This window comes from Athene cunicularia (genome assembly GCF_003259725.1).
Source record: "Athene cunicularia isolate RWA chromosome 12 unlocalized genomic scaffold, athCun1 chr12_part1, whole genome shotgun sequence".
In the NCBI taxonomy this organism is placed as follows: Eukaryota; Metazoa; Chordata; class Aves; order Strigiformes; family Strigidae; genus Athene; species Athene cunicularia.
The window spans coordinates 16,592,638-16,602,641 of record NW_020799116.1 but is presented as its reverse complement, the minus strand read 5'-3'; the positions used below and the strand labels follow the sequence as shown (position 1 = coordinate 16,602,641).

The following is a 10,004-nucleotide window of genomic DNA, read 5'->3' as shown; positions in this document are numbered from 1 at the left end:
CAGGGCTGGCACCCAAAAGCCGGGTCCTGCTGGATGAGGGGCTGCCTGGCCTCTCTGGGGGTCCTCCTTCCCCTGGCTCTGGTGGGGGGCCCTCCCCAGACCACCCTGGGGCAATCGCCTCCCAGCAACCCCATCCAAGAGTCAGTCCCTGCTGGCTTGGAAATGCTGTATATATAAGTCTATATTTTTTCCTCCTTTGTAACTTATCAATGGTTTAATAAAAAGATAAAATTTACAAGAAAAAAAATATCCCCCACCCTGGGTGGGGACACCCCCACACACAAGGGGCAGCCTCAGCTCCTAGAGACACAGGGTGGTGGCCAGAGGGACATCCCTGTGGCCAGGGGGGTGCTGGCACTCAGCCCCTATATCTCTGGGGCTCTTCCTAGAGCCCCCTCCTTGCCATGGGGCAGTTTGAGAGGCCGTGGGGCAGTTCTCCTGCAGCACCCCCATTTATTATTGGGGCAGGGGCATCTCCAACCCACTGTGCCAGCACCATCCCTGGCACCTTTGTGGGTGGGCTGAGGGTGATCTACCCCTCCAGCATCCCCCAACAGGGTCCAGTTCCTTTTCTTGTACTGGGGACCCTATGGGAGGGTTCCCACACCCTGCAGAAGCAATGAGACAAAAAAGGGGGACAGCAGCTCTCAGTCCCCTCTGGCTGCTGCATGGGGGCAGCCTGCATGGCCCCTTCCCCGCCACCCTGTGCCACTCCAGTGCACCCCTGGCCAGAAGCCCAGTTTGGCTGGCACATGACACCACTGGCTGGGCTTCAACTGGGCAGCTGTGTCCATAAACAGCCCAGCACGGACCCCCAGCCAGCCAGCGTCCCCCATGGAGGGGCAGCCCCTGCCAGCTCAGGGGGACAGAGGGCACAGCCGGGCATGGCCACGGGCATTGCATGCTGTCACGCCAGCAGGAGAAACACAGACACGACCAGATCCAGCCCTGTGGGTGCCATCCCCCAATAAGTACCATGGGTGACAGGAGCTCCTCCACCCAGACATTAGTTTTGGGTTAAACAGCCAAAGATGGAGGACTCCACATCAGCTGTCCAGGCTCAACAGGGTGCTTGAGGCCCTGGTATTACTGGTGTTAGTGGTGTTAGCTGGGGCATTGCTCCTGGGTAGGGTGCAAGGGACATCTGCTCTTGCCCACTGGCCACGAGTGGTCCCAGTGGGGTGGTGGAGATGGAAGTGCCCCCTCCTCTGCCCCCATGTAAGAGCCCCTTGGCATCCTGTGTCCCAAGGAGAGCCCATCCATGAAACTGGGCTCTGCTGGTGTAGCCAGAGACAATCCCAGTCTGCAGAAGGGACATGAGGCTTCCCCAGATCTGCCGCCTTCTACTGGATGGAGAAACCATCACCACCATAAGCTCAGAGAAGAGTCAAAACCTGAACAAGGATCCCTCCAAATCCAAGAGGCTGGGTCTGATGGTTTCCTGGCAGGTCCCCTGCCCACCCTCCTACCCATTATGGTGGGATAGGGCCTCCTGCTTCTCAACTGCTCTCTTCAGGAACTTGACCCGGGATGGGGAAGCCCATTTTGGTCTGGTCCAGCCTGTTCCTGGGGCTGGGGCTGATGCAGCTGGTGTGGGTCTCCAGCGTGCAGGTTGCTCTCTGGAGGAACTGCAAGAAGTTTTCCTGAACAGAAGCCTCTGAGACAGAAAGACAGAGCTCTTGGCCCAGTGGCCGGTTGAGACAGCTGCGCCGGAGTCGGGCCAGCTCCTCCCGGATCTGGCGATTCAGCAGCCCATAGAAGAAGGGATTGATGGCAAAAGAGGAGTAGGCAATCCAGGTGACCACCATCTCCCCATGTCCACCACCCACTGTTCCAGCAGTAACAGAGGAGTGCAGGTGGAAAGCGAAGAAGGGCAGCCAGCAGCACAAGAACTGTCCCACAATGAGGACCAAGGTGAGGATGGCCTTGTTGCCTCCCAAAAGGCGCTCTGGCACCAGCCTGGGCAGCGGCAGGTTCCTGGTAGTGATGATGGTCACTTGGCTGGCAATGGAGTCAGATCGGTGTCTTGGCACAACTGCCTGTGCTGGCACGGGCACGTGCTGCAGGGATGCTATCCGGGCCACACGATAGACACTACAATAGACAGCAAAGATGATGATGGTGGGCAGAACAAAGCAGACGATGCTGAAGATGATCACAAAAACCTTCTTGTGGGCCCCAGGGCTCCAGTAGACTGTACAGCGGCTGGCGCTGGTGGCCCCATTGCCTTGAGGCCAGCCCACAAGTGCCAAGACAGTGATGAGAACAGACTTGACCCAAATGAAGATCACTCCAGCCACCGCAAGCCTGACGGTCATCTTGACCTCATACCTCATGGGGTGGACGATGTAGTAGTACCGCTCCACACTGATGATGGATATAGTGAGGATGGAAGCACTGATGAAGCAAACATTCAGGAATATCAAGGCCTGGCACTCAGAAATGCTGTAGATCACCTTGTTGAAGCAGGAGGAGCTGGAGATGATCCCCAGGGGCATGAGGAAAATGGCAGAGAGGAGGTCGACCACACAGAGGTGGCAGACAAAGATGAACTTCCTGAGAAGGGGAGTTTTGAGAATGACGACCATCACCACAGTGTTGGCCACCAGGGCTGTGAGGGTGAGCAGGACCATGCAGAGGAGGCCCACCACCTCCTGGGTGATGGACTGCTCGGAGACAGAGAGTGGCTCTAGGCTGTCCGTGGTGTTCAGCCTCATGTGGCTCGCCATCCCCTGATGAGGTCTAAGCCAGCAGCTCCAGTGCCTGGGCAGCAAGGGCTCTTCTGCATCCCTTAGAGGGAAACCTCACCACAACCATGGTCTCTGTCTTCTACTTGCCTGTTGGGAAGGGGAGTGGGGTGTGACCGAGAACCAAAATGAAGACAAGCCACAGAGAAACCCAGAGATGACCTGAACCCCTCTGAGATGCTGGAGCAGGGAGAGGTGCCCAGCGAGGTCACAGTACCCTGTCTACTCCAGAGCTGGCATCCAGGCTGTCCCCAGCCTGGCCAGGGACGGCACTGTTAGGACCTGCAGGCACCCATCCCAGGCAGACACCCCATCCCTCTGCCCCAACCGCACCAGCACACCCTGAGGGACAGCATGAACCCACCTGCCCCATCCCTGCTCCTTGCTCTGGCTGCAGGGGACACCGGGGTGAGTAGGGGGAACCCAGCGCACCTTTTCTCCTGGGGAGGTGGGTGATGCTCCCCTCCTTGCCGCGGATCCTTCTTGCCAGTGTCACTCCTGCAGCAGAACAGGGGCTGCTGGCCCCTGTGCAAGGCCACACTCCCCCTTCCCTGCACCCCGTCACCCGCTCGTCATCCTGTTTGCCTGCAGCCTGCCAGCTGCGGATGGCACCAGCTGTCACTCCCGGGCGCTGCCTGCGCTGCCTGCACTCGTGGCGGTCCCACGGGGACAGCTGCTGGGTCCTAGCAGCCAGCGGGGGCTCAGGAAGGGGGGACCAGGGTTCCCAAGCCCTGTCCCCACCACCCCCCAGCACAGCCACCCACTGCACCAGGCCTGGTCCTTCCACAAGGACAGCTCGTTCCTGAGGTCCCAGGGGCTCGGGGGACAGACCCACAGGCATGTCTGTGGCATGTCCTCCCTGCTGGTGCGTGGACGCTCTGGAGCATCCATGGGGCACCAGTGTAACGCAGACAGGAGTTGCCTTTCCCCGGCACTCCAGGACCCTGACACATGCTTGAGGGGCACATGTGAGCGCAGAGGAGGGCTCAGCATGGGCGCCAGGCCAGGGCAGGGCAGCAGGCATGGCACCGAGTGTGACACCGGAGGCAGGCACTACCCCTCTGGATGCATGGATGAGCTCCTCCATGTCCAGGCAGGGCAACACATCTTGCTTGTCCTCTGTAGCTCTGATGCTACGGTGATGGGCATGAGCCATGTGCCATGCTGTGGTGATGCAGGCACCCAGCTTGCAAAGCCACCAGCTTTCACCTGAAGGCTGCCAGTACCAGACAGCCACAACAGGCTTCAGCCTTTCCAAGAGCCACCCACTACCACCCCTACTGGGACCTACCACCACCCTTCCCTACCCTACAGCCAGGCAGGAAAGCGCCAGCACCACTCAATACAAGGAACAGGGTTTTTATTCACAGTCAAAGCAAGCTCTGTCCCCACACCAGCCTGTCCCTTGCCAAGCCCCAGGTCAGGTGGCTGGAGAGTCCAGACCACTGTGCTTGGGGCTGGTAGGCATCACCAACTGGTGCTGGGATGGGGCTGCAGGGTTCCTGGGCACCCTCAGAAGTGGAGCTGGACAAGGTAGCGGATCCGGCACTGGCTTTCCTGGTAGATGAGGTACTCGCTCTGGCTGAAGGAGGAGTCCTTGTAGGCTGGCATGGGGATGGGCTTGCCCTGGCACACCAGCACCTTCTTGCCGTCCAGCAGCATCTCCTCATCCTGTGCGGGGTCTGGGTGACACCCCCCACCACCATGTCAAGCCTGAGATCTGGCCTCTCTCCCCACAGCCCTGTGCCCACCCCAGCCCCACAGACCCCACAGCCCCTCCTGCTCCAGGCTCACCCGGCTCTGTCCGGCCGCAGGCCAGGACACTGTCATAGCCAGCGGGCGGCTGACACAGCGTGGGGTCATCGCAGGTGATGCGGTAGGGCTTGCCCAGGGCCACCTCCGTCAGGAACATGATGCCAACCTTCTTGGATGTGCAGCCCACTACCATGGGATAAGGGAATGGGGATGATGGTGTCAACCCTAGAATTCCCTTCTGGTTGTGCTCAGACCACCCGGGCACGCAGGGACCAGCTGCCATGGCAGGGAAGGGGCTTGGCCTGGCCGCAGCTGCCTGGCAGGGGCTATGCAAAGGTAGCTGGGCTTGTACCAACCCTGCAGGCATCCTGAGCGGCACTGCCCATCCCAGGACCCTCACCGTAGCAGGCAGACTTGCTGTTCTCAGAGGCGAAGTAGATGCCTTTGCCCACACGCCCGCCCGAGTGGGGCATGATGCGCAGCCCACTCTTCAGGATGGCCGCAATCACTGCCACATTGGTGCCATGCCAAAGCAGGCGCCGGTGCTCCAGGAGGTCGTGGGCTTTGAAGCGCTCATCCTGGAGAGACACAGAGCTACAGGATGTCCGTGGAGGGAGACGTGGGTGCGCAGGGGTGGGGGACTGCCACCTAACACCTCCCAGTCAACCCCTGTTTGCCACTGGCCAGCTGAGCCATAATGCAGTTCTGGGGTGCAACTGGGGCTTCCTCACTGTGGGATGGGGATAATCATCTCCTCACCTCACCATCTCGGGCCACCTGCCAGATATTGAGGATGCGGAGTTTGTGCCCAGTCTGTGCCACATAGTTTTGGATCAGCTGCCAGGGACGGAGGCAGGAAAGTGGTGTCACCACAGGCAGCCATCCCAGCAATGCCCACAGTCCCCCTGGGACAGTGGGGGCCTTTGGGGAGTCCACAGGCCTGGCACAATTGTTCCCCATCATGGGGCACTGTGGCCCAAGTGGCACCTGGTATTCCCGGGAAGCTGGGTCCAGCAAGGAGAGCTGGCAGCAGAGTAGGGCATAATCCTGATCCAGCGGATGGGCGACTTTCTTCTCCTCCTCCTCCTTCACCTTCTGCGCCTGCAGGCTCTGTGCCACCTCGATGTCAGCCAGGACCTGGCAGGCACAGACCGGGGACATCCTCACCGCCAGTTCTGGGCACCATGCTGGGGAACCAGGGCAACTCCAGCTTCCCACCAGGCAGGAGCCCTCCTTGGGGAGGGATGGCACCTGCCCAGTTCCCTGGCATCTCACCAACAGCATGTCCTTCTTGGCACGCAGCAGGTCGGGCGAGTTGATGGGCGGTGGCCGTGCCCGCCCAAAATTATGGGGGATGATGGTGTAGAAGCTGGAGGAGAGGTCCTCCAGGTGGGCATCCTTGGGAGGCTGCTCCTGAAGCGCCACCTCCAGCTCCTCCAGTGCCTCAAAGCCCCTCGCAATCTGCTGCTTGCTCAACTTTCCCAGTGGCATCTTCTTCACATCTGGCCAAGGGGACAGGGGAGGGCACAGGTGAACCCATCTGCCTCATTTGTCCCACATCCCACCAGGTGCTGGCTTGTCAGTGGGGATGCTCAAAAACCCACTGGCATCTCTGCCCCGTTCACCTCTCCACCTGCACACCCAGTCCGCAGCTCCCAGACCCACCCCACGCCACCCATCACCTCCTACCAATATTCATGGTCTGCATGGCATCCCGGAACATGTCACTGCTGAAGATGAGGGACACCAGGTCCTGTGTGGCTTTGTCCAAGGTGCAGGGCAGCACTTGCTGCTTGCAGACCTTGTCCCCGTCCACGCCATCCACCTGCAGACCCCCAACATCACCGTACCACCTGTGAGCCCACAGGTGATTACAGGGGCACAGCAGTAGGTCTGCCCACCTCAGTGGGGAGAGCCTGACCCTTGGGCAGCAAAGTGACAGGCAGGTGCTGCCTCCACTTTCCATGGCCAATGCCACCCAGGTGTCTGCCCATGGTTCTCACTTGGGATGCATGCCCTCCCACTCCACCTCAACCTATTAGCCTTAAATCTATGCCCACGGGCTGTTTTGGCTCATGTGCAGACCCCTCCTAAAACCCACCCCATCCTGCTGACCTGCTTGGATGTCCTGGTGCTCAGTGGGCCATGGGTGGCATGTGAGGACCACCCCACCCATGGTGACACCCCAGCTGCCTGGCACACTCACCCTGACAGCAACCTCCACCTCCTGCCCGGCCCCTAGCTGCACCTCGATGAGTGTGTACTTCCCTGGCTGGGCAACGAAGTTATCCCTCGCTGCCCAGCTGTTCTTGGTCTTCTCCCGAAACTTCTTCTCAAAGTCCTTCTTGGCGGCCTCCAGGGAGGCAGAGGGCATGAGCTTTGACTGGCCAACCTCACCCTGGCAGTGGACAGCAGTGGTCAGGACTCCTGCATCCCTGCTCCACAAGCCCCATGTTGGGGAAAGCAGCCTGGGAGCAGGGGGACTGTGATGGCAGGGTTGCAGGGCAGCAGGCAGGAACATGCCAAGCCACTAGCACCAGGTCTGGGGGTCCCTCCAGCTCGGGGAGACACCGCAGTGACAGGTGCCGTGCACCCTAGCCAGGGTGACCCCATTGTGTGGGGCAAGTCTTTGAAGCCTCCCCAACAATGGGCTATAGCAGGGTCACTTGGTTGCTCACTTTGGGACTGGGAACAAGGGGTGGGGACACCCAGGTTCATCCCTAACCCTTGGGGGTCCCAAGACAGAGTGGGGACAGCTGTGGTGGGGGGGACAAGTGCTGCTGGCATGGACTCACCACTCGACCCCAGCGACTCCAGACACTGTAGGCACCATCATGCTCAAGGAGCTGGATGATGTAGAACTTGTTGCTGTTGGCACCAATGTTGGTCTGGTTCAGGGTGCAGTCATAGTCCTCGTAGACCTACAGTGAGCAGCACAGCCTGGGCTGGCACCTGGGCAGCATTTGGGGATGTGGGGGGTGTGCAGAGTTGTTCCAGCGGGGCTGCAGGGGGGTCTGCAAGGAAAATTGGAGCTGCCCCTGTGTCAGCAGGGTGGGGACTACCCTGGGCCTCCCCTTATCCCCCTGCCAACCTTCCCCCATCCCAGCCTCGCTGGGTACCCAAGCCTTGCTCTCACCTGGGCACCTGGTGCTGTGCTCAGGGGGCACAGCACATCGATGGTGGCGGGAGGCTTTTCCTTGGGAGCAGTTTTCAGGGCTGCCAAGGTGGAGCTCCAGGCATCATCTTCCTCTCCCCCCTTCGCTTTCTTGCCCCTGCCATCTGGAGGGGGGGCATGGCGCTTGGAGGCCATGGCTGAGACACCCCCACGGGGACAGCTCAGCCTTAATCTCCCAGAAGAATCCTTGGGGAGAGCAGAGCAGGAGGTGAGAGATGCTGAGCTGTCCTTCTGGGATGGTGTGGCTGGGCTGTGCCTCACTTTCCCTATGCCTCCAGGCCAGACGAGGGGATGGGACTCTGCCACCGAAATGTCTCAGACTTGCCCCTCTGCTTGGACTGGGGGACAGAGCCCCTCAGCACCCTCCAGCCCCTGAGGGAGCCCAAAGAGGAGACACAGCCTGCTGACGTGGAGCTGAGAGGTAGCGAAGAGGGGCATGGCTGCTGGAGCAGCAAACTCAGGTCAGAAGGGCTGGAAGAGATCAAGGGTCCACTGGAGGGGTGGGGGGAGCCTGGACAGCCCTGCTTGGCTCCCACCTCTCCTCACCAGGGACCCTTAACATGCAGGATTATGTCCCCAAGACTCCCCCAGCCTTGTGTCCCCAGAGGCATGCAGGAGAGGAAAGCATGCAGTGCCCCCCTCCCAGTCCTTCCCAAGCTCAGTGAAAGGTGCTTTGATTTGGGTACAGGGTGGTTGAGCAGCCCCTTATCTCCTCCTATGCTCCCCCCTGGTTCCAGCCAAGCAAGCGCTGCTGGAAGCAGCAAAGGGGTCAGAAGAGTGGGGAGCAGCCGTGTCCTACCTGCTCCCGCTGCCCAGAGCCCGTGAGTCCCACACCAGGCACCGCCGCTCCTGCTGAGGAGCCTCCAGAAGCCTTTGGGCAGGTCAGGCAGCCCGCCTGGAGGTGAAACTTTTTCCCTAAGCAAAAGCAGGCAGTGGCCAGGGATGACAGCAGAAACGGCTGTCACGCCCCTGGGTGACACATGCACCCTAGGGCAGGCCTGCCTGTTTGCCTGCCTGCCTGCCAGGCGGTCCCTGGATGAGGGGTGACCCTGCTGCTGGCTGCCCCTCCAGCCAGCACTCATCTACCATGGTCTGGGACAGAGAAAACAGTCCTGAAAGAGTTAAAGCCTACATCATGTTGCATGTTGAATCACTGTTCTTGGGTCCCTGCCAAACAGGCAGGGCTGAAGATCAGGCTGGGAAGAGGACCAGGCAATCCCTGCCTTCTCCTGCCTGCAAAATGTCTTCCTGTATAAGAGGTGCGTGTCCCCAGGCAGGAGCAGTTGCACATCCAGTGGGGACACAGGTGGCGCAGGCAGGAGGCAGAGCTGCCCTTCCTGCTGGGGACATGGAGGGAACGACGCTGCTGGAGCCAGAGCATCCGTGGCTTTGTAGCTCCCAGGCTTGGCCACATCAGCCCAAGGCAGCACAGGCAAGGGGACAGCCCATGTCCTCCCTTGGGGGCAGAAAATGTGATTTAGTTTTACCTAGAGAGGTACTCCCCCAAACAGGCTACGGACAAGCCCATGCCAGGGCTGGTGAGATGAGTAAGAACCAAGGAGTGGCAGGAGGAGACTGGAGGCTCCTGCCCCATGTGCCACCCACTGCCTCTACAAAGGGAGGGGAAGGACTGAGGGTGGTGAGACCACAGGGAGCAGAGACCACCAGTGGAAAGGGGAGGTGGTGGCTGGTGTCGAGCCTGGGGAAGGAAAGGTGCTACCCAAGCACTCCCTTTTCTTTATGTCTTCTTTGCGTCTCCATGCCTGGATCTGTAGGTAAAAGGGCCTTCCATGGGCCCACCACCCTCTCCAGAGGTTCCCCACTTCTGCAGAGACTCAATGTCCAAGTGGAAACCAGTAACGAGCAGTGTCATTCAGGGGTCCATACTGGATCTAGTACTATTTGATAACTTGACAGGCTGGAGGAGTTGTTCAGCCTGGAGAAAGCTCTGGAGGGACCTTACTGTCGCCTTTCAATATATAAAGAGGGCTCATAAGAGATGGAGACTTTTTACCAGGGCTTGTAGTGGCAGGGCAGGGGACAACGGTTTTAAACCAAAAGAGGGCAGGTTTGGGTTGGACATAAGGGAAAAAAAGTCTTGTCATGAGTGCAATGAGGCCCGGACCAGGTTGCCCCGGGAAGCTGTGCATGCCCCCTCCTTGGATGTGCTCAAGGTCAGCTGGACGGGGCTCAGAGCACCCTGATGTAGTTGAACATGGCCCAGCCCACGGCAGAGGGGTCACACTGGTTGTTCTTTGCGGGCCCCTTCCAGCCCAAGGCACCTCGCCCCACAGGCGCGCAGAGCGGCACGGGGAAGGGGCACGACC

At 59.9% G+C, this 10,004-nt stretch overlaps 2 protein-coding genes across 3 annotated transcripts; both read right to left on the bottom strand.

The window, feature by feature from the left end:
• Positions 1-7: 7 nt before the first annotated feature.
• LOC113484691 (probable G-protein coupled receptor) lies at positions 8-3,309 on the bottom strand. Its single transcript, XM_026857173.1, has 2 exons — positions 3,180-3,309; positions 8-2,837 (listed from the first exon to the last, which is right to left on the bottom strand). The coding sequence occupies exon 2, from the start codon at positions 2,727-2,729 to the stop codon at positions 1,500-1,502; it is 1,230 nt and encodes a 409-aa protein (XP_026712974.1). The 5' UTR covers positions 2,730-2,837; positions 3,180-3,309; the 3' UTR covers positions 8-1,499.
• A 781-nt stretch (positions 3,310-4,090) lies between these two features.
• PARP3 (poly(ADP-ribose) polymerase family member 3) lies at positions 4,091-8,579 on the bottom strand. 2 transcript variants are annotated; one of them, XM_026857157.1, is made up of 11 exons: positions 8,477-8,579; positions 7,639-7,863; positions 7,298-7,423; positions 6,709-6,900; positions 6,192-6,327; positions 5,778-6,004; positions 5,490-5,639; positions 5,262-5,339; positions 4,903-5,080; positions 4,542-4,688; positions 4,091-4,429 (listed from the first exon to the last, which is right to left on the bottom strand). In XM_026857157.1, the coding sequence occupies exons 2-11, from the start codon at positions 7,810-7,812 to the stop codon at positions 4,260-4,262; spliced, it is 1,578 nt and encodes a 525-aa protein (XP_026712958.1). In that variant the 5' UTR covers positions 7,813-7,863; positions 8,477-8,579; the 3' UTR covers positions 4,091-4,259. The 2 variants fall into 2 exon arrangements, with proteins under 2 accessions (XP_026712958.1, XP_026712959.1); XM_026857158.1 differs by lacking the exon at positions 4,091-4,429 and having other exon boundaries at positions 4,548-4,688; positions 4,859-5,080.
• Positions 8,580-10,004: the final 1,425 nt, after the last annotated feature.